Source organism: Coptis chinensis, chromosome 9 (assembly GCF_015680905.1).
Source record: "Coptis chinensis isolate HL-2020 chromosome 9, ASM1568090v1, whole genome shotgun sequence".
In the NCBI taxonomy this organism is placed as follows: domain Eukaryota; kingdom Viridiplantae; phylum Streptophyta; class Magnoliopsida; order Ranunculales; family Ranunculaceae; genus Coptis; species Coptis chinensis.
In genome coordinates, this window is record NC_141464.1 from 52,389,014 (window position 1) to 52,409,690 (window position 20,677).

Below are 20,677 nucleotides of genomic sequence, written 5' to 3' on the forward strand. Positions count from 1 at the left end.
CTACAAAATGAGTTATGTCACACCCCAAATTTCCAAACAATATTTAAAATAATAATATTCAATCATTTGGAAACCCGGGGTGAAACAAAACCCAATATCCGGTTATCAAACACGATATATAAAAAAACTGAAATCAAAAGAAAACTTAAAGGAACAAATCGTTATCACATTATTAAACTACAAAGAAACTAACCAACTCTATTACATATGTCTCAAAATAAAACCGTACACTTCAGAAAAACTTAAACCAGAAGACTCCAAGAGCAACTCCAAATCACGTGCCCTCATCTACTGCACTCCACCATCTATGTTTCCAAGAACACACCCACATTGCAAAACAAAGCAAACATGGGTCATCAAATTGAATTTTCTGGTATGAGTAAGACTAAATATAAAATAGTAATACATTCATATCTTTCGAATAAAGAAATATACTATTCAATCATTTCAACTTGGAAGACAAGTTAGTTTCGTATTCTCAAAACGGCATGCAGTTTCTTCCTAAGTAAAATTTCAACCCCCAATATACATTTCCAAAAAACCTCATATAACAATATTCATCATTCATTCTCACTTTCCAAAATAACTCACAATATAATTTCCATTTACATTCCACTTATTACATACACATATGATAACTTATTTAAATATGAGTTTGATATACTTTACCTTTAAGCCAGCATGTCGTCTTAGGGTAGGACAACGTCTCTACATAAAAAAGTTAATAAGTCCTACCCTCCTGCAAAACAAAGTTAGATTTCCCAAACGTAATCATTTATAGTATACATCTATTTCACTCTCACTACAACCACCATAGGTATATATAATCCGCATAATATATCACAATATTAACATTAATGTCACACCACCATATCCATTATATCATAATATATCACCAATATTAATTAACATTCCTATCACACCACCATATCCATCATATCACGCTAACCATATTCACATTCCTTCGTAAGAAATTATATGCATCATATCATAATATATCACCAATCATATCCAACCACTCGCTAAAACTTAAAGCCAATATTTTTCTTAAAAACCACTCGTCTACTTATGAGAACAAGGAAATATATCACAACTAGGGAGTACATTCATCTCTCGTGAGTATCAACTCACACAAACCACGCATACATTTCCTTGTAAGAAAATCATGTAGATCATAATGCATAAATATTCATATGCAATAACTCAGTCACACATAAAATCAATATTTTACTTTAATATCACTCGTCTACTTATGAGAACGAGGAAAAAGGTCACAACCAGAGAGTACATTCATCCCTCATGAGTATCAACTCACACAAACCACATAAACATTTCTCATAAGAAATCATATACATCATATGCAATAATTCTATCACACGTAAAATCAATATTTTACTATGCTTATTAATTATCTCGTTGACTCATTTATTAAAAGACACAGCCCAACGTTTAGTTCCTACTCCACGATTTGCACTTCACACATTTGCCAAATCACACATATCCGTGTGCCTCACTCACACAAAGTACCACTACAAGACATATGTCCCAAGTGGGGATATCGCCTCCAGGAAACATATTTTCATCTTGTAAACTCGTAACTTGTGAGTCACAGCCATCTCTGGGCTTTCCATACAGCACACAATCACAAAACCTCTTTTGGGCATAATAAAATATCAGGTCATTCATGGCACATTGAATGAATACCTTGGGTCATTCCCGCCACATTCAAGGAATACCCATCATAACACTAACAGGTCATTCATGGCACATTGAATGAATACCTTGGGTCATTCCCGCCACATTCAAGGAATACCCATCATAACACTAACAGGTCATTCATGGCACATTCAATGAATACCTTGGGTCATTCCCACCACATTCAAGGAATACCCATCATAACACTAACAGGTCATTCATGGCACATTCAATGAATACCTTGGGTCATTCCCGCCATATTCAAGGAATATCCATCATAACACTAACATGTCATTTATGGCACATTCAATGAATACCTTGGGTCATTCCCACCACATTCAAGGAATACCCACCTACATTCCTGTACATTCAAGGAATACAGCCAACCCACAAGGCGAATGCCTTAGTTCCTCTTTAAGGCGGCTTTTCACATGACATCATTAGTCATAAATATTTCTTTTTATTTTTTTTCATCAAAGAGGGGTGGAGAGATCTAAAGATGTGGGCGACACATTAAATTTTTACCGGACACTTTTACACCGGATTTTAACACTCAAAAGTTATTATTTATTATAATATTTTCATTATAAAATAAACATCGTATCAAGCAATAGAATCATTAATAAAGATTCTAAACACAATAACCAATTAACTCACCTCATTATCCATTATATAAATCATAGATATCCCGATTCTCAATTATGATTAACACGTTAATTAAATGCCTCGTGAATACCTTTTAAACCACCACAAGCCCGTACACAATTAAGTATTAACATTGTACATATATAATTATCATAATCACTACTATATAATATATAATATAGTATAGTGTAGTGGCTGCACTTTTGCTCAAAGCTGCCTACGTATACAAATCTTTCAATATTGGAATCAAGCCTTTGTAGTTCTTATCAGCCATATTGTCAAAGTCAAAGAACAATAAGAATTCCTGCTTTAAGGTTGCAAACTTCATTTCCCTTTCATTCCTCAATTATATATATATATATATATTAAACACAAATTTTAATGTAACATGTCACGTGATATAACATAAATCTATACTAACATTTAGTGTATATGCAACAATTGTACTTGGAATATAATACAAATGTGAAATTAAGAAATCAAGATTCAAGACACTCATATGTCTAAGTAAAATAATTTATCTCATTACAATAAGAAAAATTAACTAGAGCTCTCCTAAAAAGAAAACATGGTAGGTTATCTAGGTAACTTCCCAAAACAATAACATTTTATATAGCCATCCAAATGATACCCCACTTGATTATTTGAAAACTAGGATAGGTATACTTACTTTTTTGTGTAGAACTCAAAGTCCCAATGTCATTCTATCTCGGAGTAAAAATAGTTCAAACTTGGTAAAAATCCTAATTTTCAGCAAATTAGATTTCTGAAGGGCTATCTTCTTAATGACACAACTCTTTCCACAGGTGTCCAAATGCATCGAGGCTTTTTGCGTTGAAAATCTAACACATAGAACTTACTTTCTTATGCTTTACAAAAAAACTCAATCTCATTCTAAATGTCCAAAAACTAGGCTCGAACACAGTGCGCATAAACTGATTTCTAACGCACTATTTTCTGCCAGTCAAACTTCCAAATAACATAATTAATTTAACAGACCTCAGAATGTTATGAGGCCAATTGGAATAGAAAGCAGACTTCCAAATCTTACTTTTTCATGTTTTCATAAAAATCTAGTTCAAACTCTAACTAAATTAAAATTGTACTTGAACACAGTATGCAGAAACCGATTTCTAACGCACTGTTTTCTATCAACCAAACTTCCAGACATTATATCTACCACCACAGACCTCAGAATGTGACGAGGCCAATTGGGTTGGAAAGAAGACACAAAAAACTCACTTTTTCATGTTTTGCTGAGAGTTTGAATCTGACCCTAACTAGGTGAAAACTCTATTCCAAACCAGGCACAGATTCGGCCCAAAAACAAACTCTAACCCAAAGCCCATCTAAATTAATAGAATCCGGTCCATTCAAACTCAACAGACCTGGTCCACACAAAAACTGATCTGGCCTAACTCAACAAAACTTAGGCCCAAAAGTCTTTAGCCTTTCCCAAGCCCAACTAGAACTAAAGCCCATATGTGAATATCTAAAACAAAACAATTAAGCCCACAAGTGAAAATCTAAACCAAACACTCAAGCCCACAAGTTGTTTCGGCTCAAGCCCAAACAAAAAAAAAAAAAAAAAAAAAACTCACTGGTCACCTTCTTCTTCCTCACCAGCGCGCCTCCACCACCAAAGCAGCCACCACAAACCTCCACTCACCACCACTATAAACCGCTCGGTTTTCATCCTTACTAAAAACCCAATATTTTGACACCACTAAAACCCAATTCCATCACTCGCCAAAAATCGCGTTCTCGACCGCCATTAATGAATCTTGGGAGCTTGAACGTCACCTCTACACACCACCAAACACCACTGAAACAGTTTGGTTTTGGGTTACTAATAAAACCCCGCACTATAATATAATAAAAACTCGATTCCCATCACTTACCCAAAATCTAGTTTGACTCCATTAACACCTTTACAGAGCTTCAACAGTTCAACCACACCAAAATTCAAAACACCCAACTCAATCAACAACCAATAACTAACCGACATAAATCAACAACCCATTTGATCATCCAAACAATTTTGTTCACACAACTAAAGATAGTATAATATAATATAAATTTTTTGGGGCAATATATCTCCATTAACAATTTATAACAATTCAAAAATGGTAACATGGACAGCATTTAAACCATATATTCGAACATACGATCAACAATATGTATTTCAAATTCGACAGCATATAACGCAGAAAATGAGTAGAAGAATACTGAGTAGAAACCTTATATATATTTGACCGTTTTTAAACAGAAGTAAAAATCTAGGTTCATTGAAAAATAAAAATAATATCTACTCACCTCTGTTGTGTTTACGAGCGGTGTGAAGGAATAAAAACTTGAGAACGAATAACACCCCGTAACAATCGTCAGAAAAACAATCATAATAATTTTCGTCATTCTCTTTTTTTTCCACTCTGTGTAAAACTCTCTCTCCCTGTTTAAAACTCTCCGTGTAAACACCATTTTTTTCCAAAAACCCCTTAAAATAGGGAATGGGGTTTATCCTCTTTACCTTATCTCTTTCACTACAACAGAAGGGATCTGTTGCAACGCAGTCTTTTGCAATGCCTACTTTTCGTTGGTAAAGCATAACATTTGCAACGCCTAATGGCACTGCTCAAACATTTTCGTCTTATTAGTACCACTTGATTGGGATATAACTAGTGTGATGCTAGCTGGTGTTGCAAAATCATTTGTTTAAATTTTTGGTTTAAGTGAAATTTCATTTTTAATGAAAAAATTGAGCACCAGCTACGGCGTAGTGGCCGCAAAAAAGTATTTTGCCTTTGGCAACGCCCTTGGCGTCTTTAATAAATTTAATATTACAATTTCTTTTTTTCACCGAATTTCTATTTTTCTATGTGATTGTAATTGGCAGCGTCATTGGTGTCACCTAACAATATTGTGCGGGATGATTTTAGGTGGGAATTGTTTTGGCGGTCACCTTGCGCTAACAATTTGGGAAACCAAATTTCCCAAAAGAAACCCTACTCGAGAAAAGAAACTACCGCTACTCATAAAAAAAAGATAAAAGCAAGAAAAAAAACCATTCTTCATCGACTGAGGAGGCCGAGTGTACCACAAAAGTTGTTTCTTCAAATTGCTAAAAGCGATTTCTTTGGTTACTGCGACTGGTACGTCCTTTAAATTTAGAAAATATATACTTCAAGTTCTGATTTTTGGTTTTGTATTTTTTGGAATTAAAGTTTGAAGCTTTGGTTATTACTTCAAACTCGAATCTTTGGTAATGTAGTATACTAGAATACGCTGCTTCTAAAGAACTAGAAATTCATAAAACATATTTTTAGGATGCAGAAATAAGACCAAGGTAACCTACTTCCCATGAGTTGTTTCTCCAGAGAGCATAATAGCATCAACACCTTCTCTCACTGCTATTGCAATGTCAGAAACTTCTGCCCTTGTAGGAGTTGGACAGCTTATCATGCTTTCTAACATGTTTGTTGCCACTATCACTGGTTTCTGCATGCTATGACACTTTCTGATGATTTCCTCCTGTTTAGAAGATAAAATGATGATTAGTGGTGTTGTGACATAGATAATTTCTTGTTTCACCTTAACAGATTCAAATCACAATCAGGTATGACCCACTCTCAGTCTTGCAACCAACCTTAAGGTCCTTTTAGACCCTTTAAGTAAAACTAATAGTAACGAAATTAGGCCACTTGGATAGAGATAACCCAGGAAGCATCCTTTTGTGTTTCAGAACATTGACATATGCTCTAAAACAAGACCAACCAGGAAACCAAACAAGACTTACAGAACAGGATATCAAATTATCGTACTAAGCTACTGAAGTAGTAGAATTCATCTTATGGAAATAGATTTGACCAAACAAACTAGAACCGTGGGAATTCCAATTTTCTAAGTTAATTCATCAATTGAATTGGACTATTTGATTGGGAGTTCTTTAACATATACTAGCATACATCCTTCCATGATCAGCAAGATCCTTGACTTTTGGTGTTTGCAAAAATTATGATTTCATTTTTGGGACGATCACCGCAGGAAAAGCTATCTCTGAATGAGGAAGACGTCTTTAGATTAACCAAAAATCAATACTAAATAAGATCATTTTCAAACAATATGCTCCATTCTCTGAGAAAATACTACTAGGTGATGTAGTATTTTCAAACAATATACTTCAAAGAGAAAATATACAGGAATATACTACGGGAATTTTAGATATACTCCATTCTCTCTTATCCCCAGTTGTAATTTATTTACCTTTTTTTAGTGTTTATGTACAAGAATTGAGGTTCTCACCACTGTTTCTATACACAATTCCTGCAGTGTTTCAGGTTCTCATAATTCTTTGTAATATTTTCGTTAATTTATGAGTATGATTGATTTTTTGTCATTGTTTTGTTGTATGATTATTTCGTTGGGTGTTTGGTTTTTCATTATTGAATTCTTTGTTTGATTCTCCTTACTTTATATTCGTTAAATTTATTTTACTTCAAGTATGCCAGGTTGTATGATTATTTCGTTGGGTGTTGGGTGTAGAAAATTGTTCGTTGGTTTTCACTGTCACATACCATGTAACCGAATCATCTTGCTAGCATTTTTTTAGTATTTGTAATTCTGTTATTCTATATCATATTAACTTGATGGATTTTTTTTTTCTTTTGAGCTGATGGGATCATCAGCTACAAGCATTTGCTGCTTGTAGGATCATATGTCCTCTCAGTTTTGTTCTTATAAGAACCTAAGGAGTGAAATTTGAACATGACGTCACTAAATCCCCTTTTGCACTTGCACTTGCATCTCCACCATAACATACTCTTATTAGGCACTTGGTTTAGTTATATACAATGAGATTTCCTCTACTATAGTGTATTTAATTTCACTATTTCTATTTTGATTGAAAAAGTTGTAAATCTAATAAACTGCCATAACTATTGGAAAAAAAAAAAAAAAACTTTCCGTGAATTGCCATAGTTATAACAATGAGCTTATGGTGAATTATGTGCTTGTTGGTTTTCGTAGAACGCAGTGTGCATGCTTGCTAAGATGACTTATGTATTAGAACCGAAGTTACGTTGATGATTCTTTGGCCCTTTTCTTTGATTTTGGTTGCTTATCAATCTTTCTATCATGTGTATGCATTTTAAGGACAAGAGAAGTCCGGTTGAATGCAATCTTGAATACAAGACCACTTTGTGAAGTTAAATTACACAATCGCTTTGGTAATTGTTAGTGATATTCTTATATGCATGCCTAAATTAATTTCTATCAATAGTGGTGTAGGAAGTTGGATTGTTAATAGACTTTCCTTGGTTAGTTTAAATGTTTGGGTTTTCTTATTTTGTGATGTACAATTATTATCTCGTAGTAGGGAACATGGAAATGGATAAGAGTTGGATGCAATTGCCAAATAGGTTTTGGCCAGGCCAGCGTATCAAAAAGGAATTAGGGATTAGCTTGAGAAGTAGTCATGAAGAGCTACTATATAAATAAGATATATACATTTCTTACCTTTTATGATTAAATTTGGATGCATCAAGTCAAATATAAGTTATATTGTGGATGCAGGAAGTCAAATTGTCCTTATACAGTAGTTTCAATTATTCATACCATCTTCAGTATGATAGTAGATCGAGTGACTGCGATATTTTTTCCTCATTTTAATCTAGTAGTGTTGTTTTTTTCTACCATGTGACGTGTACAAGTATTTTTTTTTTCCTTTGGTGAGATATGTTTCCTTTGCCATATTTATTAAAGGTGCAACATACTTGATTCATATTGTCTTCTTTGATTACTAGAAATGGATAAGAGTTGGATGCAATCGCCGAATAGGTTTAGGCTTGACTATAAAAAAGGAATTATAGATTTTGTTGAGATTGCTCGTGGTCATACAGACAGAATGGGCAGGACTAGATGTAACGCCCGTATTTTTAAATACGTATTTTTCTATTTATTAATTAATTAAATTATTTATTTAAAAATTCGTCGGACTGGACTCGGGATACGTGGGCCTGGTTTTGAGCCCGATTCTGTGTTGGGCTTGGGTTTCGGACCCAAGTATATAAACACATTGTTCTGGAAAATAGGGTTCAGAAAAAAAAATAAAATAAGAAAAATGGAGGCAGAGATGAAAGCTGGTTTTCTGGAGGGTGGAGCGCGACGATTCGAACTATTGCGAATTCGTCGAGCTGTTACGTCAGGTGAGTAGCTATTTTGCTATTTCACCGAATTTATGGTTTTCCGTGTATACGGACATTTTATCTGTCTAAGGTTTCTGTCCGTTATTATTATTCAATTTCCTGTTTTATTTGGAGTTTTGTTGCATTTGGTAAATCGGCTGGAGTGTTAAACTGTTGGACTGTTGCGCTTATTGGGCTATTTGATGTTGAACTGTCGAAGCTTCGACAGAGCATCAATGGCGGCCAAGGCTCGGACAAGATATCGACAGTACCACGGTTTGAACTGTTTATTTGTTGTTTATGTTTGAGTGTGTGAGGGCGTCGGGATTGATATGGGGTGGCTGTTGGAAGCCTCAGAAGCTCTGTCGAAGCTCTGTTAATGGCGGCGTCCATTTTATTTCGAACTTTGTTTTTGGTTGGTGGAGTGTTGGGTTTGTTGTGGTGGGTTGTAGTGGTTTCGGTGGTTGAACTGTAGAGGGAGGCGCCAATGGCGCCGAACGCCATTACGCGGCTATCAGGGGGGCGATTTTTTGGTAGTTTGAACTGTTTTGGTTGTGTCTTTGCATGTTGGGTTGTTGTGGGTTGGTTGTTTGATGAATGGGGGTAGTGAGGAGGCGTGTATGCTGTTGGAAGCTTGAAAGAAGCCATTAATGGCAGCCAAAAATTTTAGATCTAGGTTGAGAAGAGTTTGGATTTACTAACATTGGGGGTTTTCGTTTTCTTTAAAGAGGTGGGGTTTTTCATTTGGAGTCAAACCGCTAGGTTGGAATGGGTAGGCGATTAGAATTTGTGGTGGCCGGATTTTGGTGGTGGTGGAGGAGAGAATGGGTGAGGAAGAAGAACCGTGGCTTGGGGCTTGGGCACGGGTCGGTTTCAGTTTTTGGGCCGGTCTAATTTCATTTGTTGTTGGGCCCGATTCTATTTTGGTATTGGTTGGGCCAGTTCTAATTTTTGTTGTGGTTGGGCCCGATTTTAGTTTAAAGTTGTTATGGGCCGGACCACATTAGTTATGTTGGGCCAGTTCTCTTTGTTTCTTTGGGCCGACCCAATTAAAGTGTGGGGCCAGTTCCAAATTAAGTTGTGGCCCGGTTTTAGATTTAGATTAGGCCCGATTTGATTAAATTTTGGGACGATTTTCCTTGTTTGTTTCGGGCGAATCCAATTATGTTTTGGGCCAGGTCAGTATAAGTTTTGGGCCCGTTTCTGATATTGCTTGGGCCAGTCCATTGGACTTAAAATATATCTTTCTGGGTCTTTACATGTTTGGACTTTCGAGTTCTAAGGTTTGGACTTGGCCAGTTGGGTCCGAACCCTTACCTTGGTCATGAGCCCATGAGCCATGCACCTTTGACCTTAGCCATGAACCATGGCTATGACCATGAACCTGTCGAACATGGAAACGACAGTTTGACTTTGACCATGACATGTTGAGTTTGACCTTGACCATGATGTGTTGACCTTTGACTAGGACACGTTGACTTTGACTAGGACATGTTGACTTTGACCAGGACAGTTTGACTTTGACCAAGACCTGTTGACTTTGACCAGGACCTGTTGACCTTTGACCATTAATGGTTGACTTTGACCATTGACTAGGAAACGTTGACTTTTCTAGTTTTTCACACGTTTGTTTATATTCATTATCTAATTATGATTTGACGTGAGTAGTGTGTAAAGCATATATATATTGGGCTTTGATTGTGGATTGTAGACTGTATAATTGTGCTACATTTTATGTTATAAATGGTATGGACAAATTAAATGTGAAAATGCTGTGGAAGCTGATATAAATCTAGTTGTCATTATCTAATTAAGATTTGACGTGAGTAGTGTGTAAAGCATATATATGTTGGGATATATATATTAAATGGAATAGTTTTAGAGACATAAATGTATAAATACTCCATTATTATATATGTGAGATGCTACTATGAGGTAGCATAGTATTAGTGAATATTTGCCCACGGGAGTGTGGTGTAGTGCAATAATATATTGGCACGTGAAAGTATGAAAGTGATTATGAGATATAATTGAGATATTTCTAAATATTATGGCTTAGTGCAATAAGGTAATTGACCCAAGCGACGCGATATAGTGGATTTATTATGAGTCATTAATGTATGACACTTGAATAAATTACGAAATCGAAAATCCTAGAACCCCGACTACCATAACTCATATGATTGGCCCTTTCGGGCGCTTCGGTTAATCTGAATGGCCTTGGCGACCCTACGGCGTTCCGGGCGCTTAAAAGGTGAATGGCCCTCTCGGCGAAATTTTAGTGGCTTGATTATTCCGCTCGCAAAATAGAACGATGATCGCTGATATTTTATGCCGAATAGTGGCATTACTTACATAATTGCTTCCGCGTGAGGATTTACGGTGTCGCGGCATCCCGCCCGGGTGGTTACGCATTTGAGTGGTTCATTATGTAAGGGGAGGCATGTGGATGTACATGTTCGGTTGGGTAGCGATTGTGGTAGCCGGGAAACTAGGTAAGACATAGATAATGACGTGATTTTAGGGACACACAAAGAAAGCTTTAATTAATATAATTATGGTAATATGTTGGTAAATGATATATCTCTAGATAGATGATATAATATGCTTGGTTGGTTTTTGTTTAGTTAGAACCTAAGGCGCCTCGATGGAGGAACTACCTGCCTTATTTATTATGCGATATAGGTTGTTGTGTGGTTAGTGGGAAGTTAAAGGCCTCGATGGAGGAACTACCCGCCTAGATTATTGTACTTAAGGATCTTGTATTAGTTGTTGAAAGTTACTGGCTACCGGGTGGAGGAACTAACACCGTGATGGATTATGTATATATTTGTATAAGTATATGCTTTTTTAGAGCTACTCACACCAAATTTTTTATAATGTCTTGACCCGATTTGCATGTTTGCTTATCGGGTGTGTTCATTTAATGAACATAGTTGATAAGTTTTGACAGTTTAGTGTTGAAGAAGAAGAGTGGTTGCCGCTTGTGGTTTCATAAGTTAGCGTTGCATCTCGAGATTTGTTTTGTTTTCCCTTGGGTGATATAGAATTTCAGTCTAGACAATGTTTTTGTATTTCATTTGTAAATTTTATTAAAGAGTTATTGAAAGGAGAGTTGTAACCTAATCTTATTTGTGAATCTTTGTCATGAAGAAGACTTTTGTTTAAGTTAAAAATTTTATTGGTTTTTATTATCCGCATATTTAAACTGTTTATGGGTTTTTGGGAGTTGAGAGTGCGTCACACCTCGGAGATCGAAGAGTCGGGAACAAATAATGTTTTTCCGAATTCTGTCGAAATTCGGGGTGTGACACTAGATGTCCATGCAAACAATGCAAAAATAGGAATTACAAGCACATTGACGAGGTAAAAGACGATCTAGACCTTTACGGCATGGACAAGAATTACACCCGTTGGGTTTTTCATGGAGAAGACTATGAGGAACAAAGCGACGATGATGACGATGATGTTGGTGAAGGGGTACAGTTTGATGGACTAGATGACATGTTTGAAGATTTGCGGGCTCCAATACACATTGATAATCCGTGCCTAATGTGGAACATAGGGGAATCGAGGAGGTAATAGAGATCCATTTGATGAAATTTTGAGTGAAGCACGTCAACCTTTGTATCCAGGCTGTAAATCTTCAAAGTTAGATTGTGTCGTGAAGTTGCTTCATTTGAAGATAATCAATCGTTGGAGTAACAAATCATTCACTATGATTCTCCAATTGATTAAAGTAATATTGCTTGAAGGTGAGACACTCCCAAAGTCCCATTACGAGGCGAAGGCATTAATGCGTAACTTGGGACTTGGTTATATCTCAATCCATGCATGCAAGTATGATTGTGTGTTGTTTTGGAAAGAAAATGAAAATCTTCAAAATTGTCCAGAATGTAGTGAGCCGAGGTATCAAGTTTTCGAAGGCAAGACTAAAAAAATACCACAAAAGGTGTTGCGTTACTTTCCACTTAAACCAAGGCTCAAGAGGCTATTCATGTCGAGGGTTAATGCTGCAGATATGAGATGGCATAAAGAAAAACTTGAGCATGAGGAGAACATACTTAGACACCCAGCAGATTCTAAAGCTTGGGGTGATTTTGACAAGGAACATGAATGGTTTGCCAATGATCCTCGCAATGTTCGCTTTGGTCTCGCAAGCGATGGATTTAACCCGTTTGGCAATATGAGCAGCCAATATAGTATGTGGCCGGTACTGGTTATGCCGTATGATTTACCACCGTGGAAGTGTATGAAAGAACCATTCACCTTCATGTGCCTACTGATCCCAGGGCCTACATCGCCTAGGAATGATATCGATGTCTATTTACGACCTTTGATTGATGAACTAAAAGAGTTATGGAATGATGGGGTGGAGACGTATGATGTAGTAGCAAAGGAAATATTTTGGTTGCATGCTACAGTGTTATGGACTATAAATGATTTTCCAGCACTAGGTAATTTCTCTGGTTGGAGCACGAAGGGGAAACTGGCTTGCCCTAATTGTAACAAGGATACAGTTTCCATGTATTTAAAGAATGGCCGAAAGTTGTGTTATATGGCCAATTGTCGTTTTCTGCAGCCAAGGCATCCTTGGAGAACTCGTGGCAAACACTTATTTGATGGAAATAGGGAGAGCAGGTTGTCACCTACAGAGTTGTCTAGGGATGAATTGTTATCACAGAACTATCACGAACCTCTTCAGAATTCGGAAAGTCACCCAAGAACAGAAAGCCGCATCGAGATGGAGTTGAATTGGACAAAGAAAAACATATTTTTGAGTTACCGTATTGGGACACTCTTAAGCTACGACACAACTTGGATGTTATGCATGTTAAGAAGAACATCTGTGACAATGTAGTGGGGACATTGTTAGATGTAGATAGCAAAACAAAAGATTCAGTAAAAGCTCGATTAGATTTGGCCGCATTGGGTATAAGAAAAGAGTTGCATCTAATCCCAAGAGGTGATAAGTTTGTAATGTCGCCAAAGATGCTACACATTGTCATCTTCGAGAGAAAAATCTTTTTATGAAAGTGGTTGAAGTCGGTGAAGTTTCCCGATGGCTATGCATCTAACATTTCTAGATGTGCAAATGCTAAAGATGGTAAGATAACAGGAATGAAAAGTCATGATTGTCATGTGCTCTTACAATAACTTCTCCCAAATGCAATACGTGGTTTTGTGCCCAATGATGTATCCATTGCATTGGTTGAGTTGGGAATGTTCTTTAAAGAGTTATGTTGCAAGACTTTAAAATTGGAAGTATTAGAGAAAATGGAAAAGGACATTGCGGTGATACTTTGTAAGCTCGAACAAATATTTCCTCCTGCATTCTTTGATGTAATGGTCCATTTGGCTATCCACTTGCCACATGAGGCGATACTTGGAGGACCAGTGCAGTATAGGTGGATGTATCCTATTGAAAGGTGAGGTTTACGGTTTGTAATTTATTTAATTTGAAATTAGAATATTCACGTTTTTATTTACTATATATATATATTACATGTGTGTTATATGTAAATAGGTATCTACACACGCTAAAACAATATGTTCGAAATAAAGCTCGCCCCGAAGGTTCAATTGCTGAAGCGTATGTAGACACCGAATGTCTCACGTTTTGCTCCATGTATCTTCAAGGAGTTGAAACTCGGTTCAATCGTGAAGAACGAAACTATGATGGTGGTAATGAGAATCAACAGGTTGGATTTCATGTTTTCACACAGAATGTTCGGCCTTTGGGAGCCTATACAAGTTCCATTCTTGATCCAAAAGACTATGCCAAGGCTCATTACTATGTGTTGAATAATTCTGAAGAAATTTCAACATATTAGAATAAGTTTTATTGCATTAAGCTTGCCGAGTCTTTTTTTATCATCATTAACTACTCTGAGTTATTAAGTTTATATATATTTGATATGCATACAATCAACACATGACAGAGCTTGAAATGCAAATCTCACACAACTTACATGAGAGACAAGAAATGTTGTTTCCTAGTTGGTTTCAAAAACGTGTAAGAGCTCGTATTGCTACTTTTTTATACAATGGTTATGAACTTGGATAATATGCTAATTATGTTTTCCTAATTTGGTGTACTAATTTTATGAATAGATGCAAGTATTGCGCAGTGAGAACTCCTCTGAAGCGACAAATGAATTATATCCATTGGCATGTAGGCCTGATAAACGTGTGAAACGGTATAGCGGATGCATTGTTAATGGGATTAGGTTTCACACCAAGGATCGAGAAAAAAATCTCCGAACCCAAAATAGTGGTGTTTAAGTAAAAGGGGAACACCAAGGAGAAGAGATTGACTTTTATGGTGTGTTAACTGATGTTTTTGAGGTTAGTTATCTATTTGGGAATCGAGTTTATCTTTTCAAATGCGATTGGTATGATGTTGGTAATAGAAGGACGGGGATTCAAACGGATGGTCACTTTACTAGTATTAATGGCTCCAAGACGTGGTATAAAGATGACCAGTTTGTCTTAGCCACGCAAGCATGTCAAGTCTTTTACGTCGATGATACCAAATTAGGTGTTGGTTGGAAAGTTGTGCAGAAGACAAAGCCTCGAAACGTGTTTGATGTTCCAGAGAAAGAATAAGCGGGTAGTGATGTAGCATATCAACAGGAGGAGCAGGTTGGGGTGAATATCGACAATATCCAACTTGATCAAACTCATGAAGCAAGCAATAGCGGAGTTCAAAATGCACCATTCACACCCATACGTCTAGATAGGGAGGATTTGGACCCAAACAAAGTTGATGCTAATGTGGTTGTGGCCGCTATGGAAAGTCATCAAATCGATGACAATTTCATTATTGACGAGGAAGATGATGAAATAGATGACACATTAATGGAGTATTGTTCTGAAGAGGAGCATGTTGTATCCAGTGATGATGATACAGACATTGACTGAATGTTAATGAAAAACTTCATTATCCATTTTGTATGTGGGTAATCTATATCTATATATATATGTCATGCATTCACATTAAGCGTTAAAGCATATTCTAGCTAGGACAGGTTGTTTGGATTGCATTACATTAAGTGATAGTTTTGTTGTTAGATCTATTTCGTGCACTAAGTTAGGTACATGCTTATATATTAAAAATTGAAACTCTCCATTTTAATGCTATATTAATCTTTTTATATATGACTTTTAATGTGCTTTATTATTGTATTTAGATTATGTGCCATTTGATATCAATTGTTTTTTATCAAATTTAAGTTTTGCATGTATAGTTTTGATGCCGTGTAACTTTCGACGAGTGAGGGCACAACCAATTTCAGCGGTTAGCTTAAGTGAACACATCAAGTATTGGTAATAAGATTATATTTTGATTTGTTTAATGCATTGGATAGTTCAATAATAAAAGACTAGGCATCTTTTTTTGTTCTTCTTTTTATGAATGTTTTTGTTAACAACTCCAACTAAGAATAAAATAGGCAAGGCTATGAATAAGAAACTCATTGATTACAAAGCTGCTACTGGTAAAAAAAACCTAGGATAGAGATCCACAAAGATCATGCAATACCTGTGGGAAGTGGAGTACTCAATTTGTGAGGGAGATTGGAGTAGTAGCGCGACAACATGGACCTCTTACAGGCAGTGATTGGGATAAAGTGAAAGAGGACGTGAGAGGACCATTACGTGATCGCATTAAGGTAATAAAGTTTTTATTCTAGTTGCATGGCATATCAGAATGATTCCTTGTAACTTTGTAATGCATTTCTTGTAGGACAAGTTTGATGTGGATATGCAACTTCCACATGTGAAGTACGTCGTGGACAAGATATTAGGGGAGCGCTTAAGAGGATATAGGTGTCTTCTTCACTTGCACTATAAACGTTTTGGAAATGATGCAATGGCACAAAGAAATCCTTATAGTGGCGTGGCGCAAGATAAATGGGATGCTTGCTGTGATTGGTTTCGAAGGGAAGATTTCAAGGTATGATAGTTTACTTATTGGTCTCCTTTAAATGGTTATTGTTGTTGTGATTGGTGTCATGTGTTTTGAGGAAATTAAGGAAATCTAGAAGAGGATATAATTATATTTTTGAGGTTGAAGTGGTAGTCTAGCTATGTTCCAAGGAAAGGATTGTTCTAATTTTTTTTTTATTAAGGCTGAGACCTTTTGTTTTCCTCCTGACTTGAGATTAGGCAATAATGCAGCTCTTTGCATCTATCCCATCTGAGTTTAAAGTTGAGTCCAATGAGCCACTGATTATATGATTATATGATTCAAATACAACTTGTAATACAATATTCATTTTACTTCAGATAATTAGCGAGCAGAATTCAAGTAATCAGCAAAAGCTCTCAACAAACCATTGTGCTGGTTCGAAGTCATTTCTACATTTCTTTGAGGAATCAATACTATTTTTTATTTACATAATTTATGTTGCTTTGGAGTTGTGTACTATTATTTAAAATAAATTATGCATTTTCAAATATTTTTCGGTCATGACTCTGAACCCAACAAACCGGTGGGAAAGATTGAATTCTACCGTCGAACCCACTTTAGTAGTAAGGGATGGACTAGTCCTGTAGCTCAAGAAAATTATGTAAGTTAAATGACTCTTACTTGCTTTTACCATTGCACTTTAATTTCATATATTTATCCCTAGTTTCAACTTACAGAACCGGATGCGACAACTTAAAGTTGAGTCTGAAGCAGAAGGTGGTGAGCCAAAGACTGAGGATGAAATTTTTAGTACAGTATTGGGTGTAAGATCTGGATTTTATAAAGGCCTTGGGCATGGTGTCATTCCACCATCAGCTAGAAGGATGAGATCCATTCACTTAGAAGAGGAAGTGCAAAGGAGCAGTGCTGAAGAGGAAGTACAAAGGACGAGGGTCGAGGAAGTTGGAAAAAACGAATGACGAGCTCATCGCTGAAATGGTATCCCAAAGAACTAAATTGGAAGAGGTTTTGGCCGTTCAAGCTAGGATGGAGGCTTGGATGCTACAGTTCAGTGGAGATTCTCAATGGTACGTAGTTTGAGAACTTTAAGCAAGTAAGAAATATTGGTATCTTATCTTCTGTTAATGATGTATTGGTTTTTTTTTTTCACACAATTAGGGATATATGATTGACAATTAGGTGTACACATCGAGGCATTGATAATTCCTTGAAAGCTTGGTGTGTCTGAACTTTTAAGACGTCAGATAACCAGCACTAATTCCTACACTTGATCGGTCTCATATGTTACCTTAAAAGAGCTGGTTCAACATGCACGGCTTAAACGTTATTCTAGATCCCAGCCCTTCCTTCGAGCATTTTTGTTGATATGATGGTTGAGCTTCCAACCTTCCCCGATCCTAGCCTATATCCATCTCGCCCTTGTTCCTTTAGCGGTAGTACTTGTTTTTTGAGCTTAGGTTCTTTTCCCGAGCGCCCCTATTAAACAGTAGCAAAGGATAGAAGGAATAGCCGAAGGATAAAGGATAAATGTCGATCATTTTGTCTCCCTGCACTAGTTGCCTTCACAAGTCCTATATTTATAGCTTCTGCCACCTCTGCTTCCTTTGCAACCTCTTCAGCTTCAACCATAGCAGTTTTACAAATCGCGACGAGCGCAGCAGCAGCCAGAGCCTCCCCAGCGGCGGTCATGTTTCTCAACTTTGCAATCTCTGCATCAACTTGGGATTCTGTAAGAATCCGCATCTTGTTTTTTCAATGCCAACATAATCCCTCTGTCTTCCCTCCAGGAGTAGCATCTCAGAATTTCTTCTTACTTCTGAGAAAGCTGAATTTGGAGCAATCCTATATTTGCAACTTACCTTGATCAATTTTCCACTTGTTGTCAAATCCTTTAACTTTGCCGACAAGATCCTTTGGAAATGTGGAGGTGCATAGTATTGATCCTCAATGTACATGGCAATAGTATAAGACATTTAGAAAGAGAGACTAAGCTATAAGTAGACTGCTAGAAATAGTGCCAGCTCATCAGATTCTGTAGGACCAACTTCTTCTCTAACAATCTAGCTGAAATATTTGTTTTAGTGACTCTAGAAAGACAACAATCTGTTCCCTCTCTATCCATTTCACTAACAACTTGTGGTGCTTCTGTCACACTAGGATCATTATGGTGCAAAGCCATTGAACTTATCGAGATCTTCAACCACAGAACTAGGTGCATCGACCACAGGTCTAGGTGCATCAACAACCCCAAGGTGAACCATCAGAGCAAGTTCCCTAGCATTACCGTGATTCAAAGAACTTGTGAGCTCCTTTGATTTTCTATTTGTCCTTCAAGAGTGTTAGCATTATCATGTTCCACTTCTATCGCTAGAGCTTGGCATCTATTCACTTTTGTGGATGTTTTCGACACAAATCGCCACAAGAGGGCTTAAGAATCCAAGAGACCTTTGGATCAACATGAGGCGCTTTCTTCTTGTGTCTTCTCTTCCCTTTCTTCTCTTCTACAACCTTTAGCCCGTTCGGTCCCCTTACCTAAGCTCACTTTTTCAGCTACACACATTGGAAAACTCAATAACTGTTTTCTTTAGACAGGAACACGTATTTTACCTGAAATGACCAATCGAGGCCCCATCTATCATTAGAGTCATCAAACGTAAGATTTATAGTTGGATAAATGTTATTTCTATAGATCTCAGTAATTCCTTGCATTTTCTCTTGGCACCCCGTCAAAAAAGGTATTCCAATGTGCTTTACCAAAAGCTGAAATAGCATTTCCAGACTCAAGTGGGAAAATAGTAGGAAGACAAGATCGCAAGGGAATCACTAGTTCCATGCCTTCTACTTAGGCAATCCGAATCCGCATATACCTACTCTAGCAAGAGAGCAAACTACCAACGGATCCTTCCACTTCTGTAACAGAGGCAAAAAGGTGCGAACGAAGAAAGCTTGTTTGGGCTTTTAAAGGCATCCCACCTACTTGTTGTGTCTCCCGTCATAAGACAGCTAGCCGATACGAGGGATTGACTTAGGCGCAATAGCCTGTTTGAATAGAATCATAAACTAAACTCACTCTATCGCTACACCCATGTTTGCCCGCTACACCTGATCTGTTTACTTACTTACTCTTATGCCGCTAACGCGCCCCTTTGTCAAACAGGAAACTTCTGATCTACTTCTGCCGGGTTGGTTGCTCGCTTCCAAAGCCCTAAGCAACATGTCCCATACCGTCTCGAACTAGAACAGCTAACTCGGACTCGGGGACACTTCTGACTTTGTTAGCTGCAGGTACTTAACGTAGAGAGTTTGTTAGGTCCCATCCGGTCTACAAAAATAGAACTAGATCGCGAACCACCGGGTTTAGCTACGTGGGGACAGTTTCACCGACCTAACAGCCAATAAACTACAGCTGGAATCATCCTATTTATTTCCACTTCCTTATAGGCACCTCTAGAAAGCTTTGGTACGGACTCCAATGATGACTCCCATAGCCCCAAAAAGGCGGAGGGAGTAATCCATTGAGAGTCAGTGAACAAGTAAAAGAATGTATGTAGCTCCGGATTGTTCTTGTTCTCTTTGGACTGTCTGTCCTGTCGAACAAATAGGTTTACTTTTAGTACAGGTTCCACACAAGCCTAGGTTAGGGCAAGAAAAGGATAAGTCAACCCCTAAGGGATATTTTATCTTAACTTGCCGTTTAGGGGTATGGGTTTAACGCCACAAGATACGCCAGTGATATCTTGGCCGATGCTCGTCGAGGAGTGCCACCGTATCCGCAGGGCTATAACCAAGAGTTAATCGGAGCTAGGTTATCGCATGTCTACGAAGCCACGCCCAATCAATGCCTTCTTGTCATTGAGTCCAAAGAGTTCGATTCATGTTCTTGGGAATACTAGTCCTCCTAGGCAAGCTATTGTTTTAGGTCGAGCTCATCATGCGAAATATCTTTGAGACGTACATGCTTGTCTCAAATAATACATTGCTTAGCTTGAAATGAACACTTTCGGTTTGATCACTCTACGCAATAAGAATTTGTGTTTCCTTCCCGGCGTATTCGGGGTTTAAGATGAGCTTACCAAATTGCTTTTAAGTTTCCTAATGCCTTTTCCTTTCTTCATAGATAGTATGCACCGACATTCGCTTTTCCTATTCAAACTATGCATTAGCTCGAAAGCTTCTCCTTCGGCTTTCTTTTAGTTTGACTAGTGAGACTAACACATTGGCT

At 37.3% G+C, this 20,677-nt stretch overlaps 1 protein-coding gene and 1 pseudogene across 1 annotated transcript in view; one reads left to right on the forward strand and one right to left on the reverse strand.

The window, feature by feature from the left end:
• Positions 1-259: 259 nt before the first annotated feature.
• The window catches only part of LOC147476621 (uncharacterized), a 95,506-nt gene continuing 75,088 nt past the window's right edge, over positions 260-20,677 (reverse strand). The window contains exon 6 of the mRNA XM_086582299.1: positions 260-305. Within this exon, the coding sequence (XP_086438425.1) occupies positions 285-305 (21 nt within the window). The 3' untranslated portion in view covers positions 260-284. The remainder of the gene's footprint in view (positions 306-20,677) is intronic.
• On the forward strand, positions 5,759-15,131 carry LOC147476622 (uncharacterized; annotated as a pseudogene).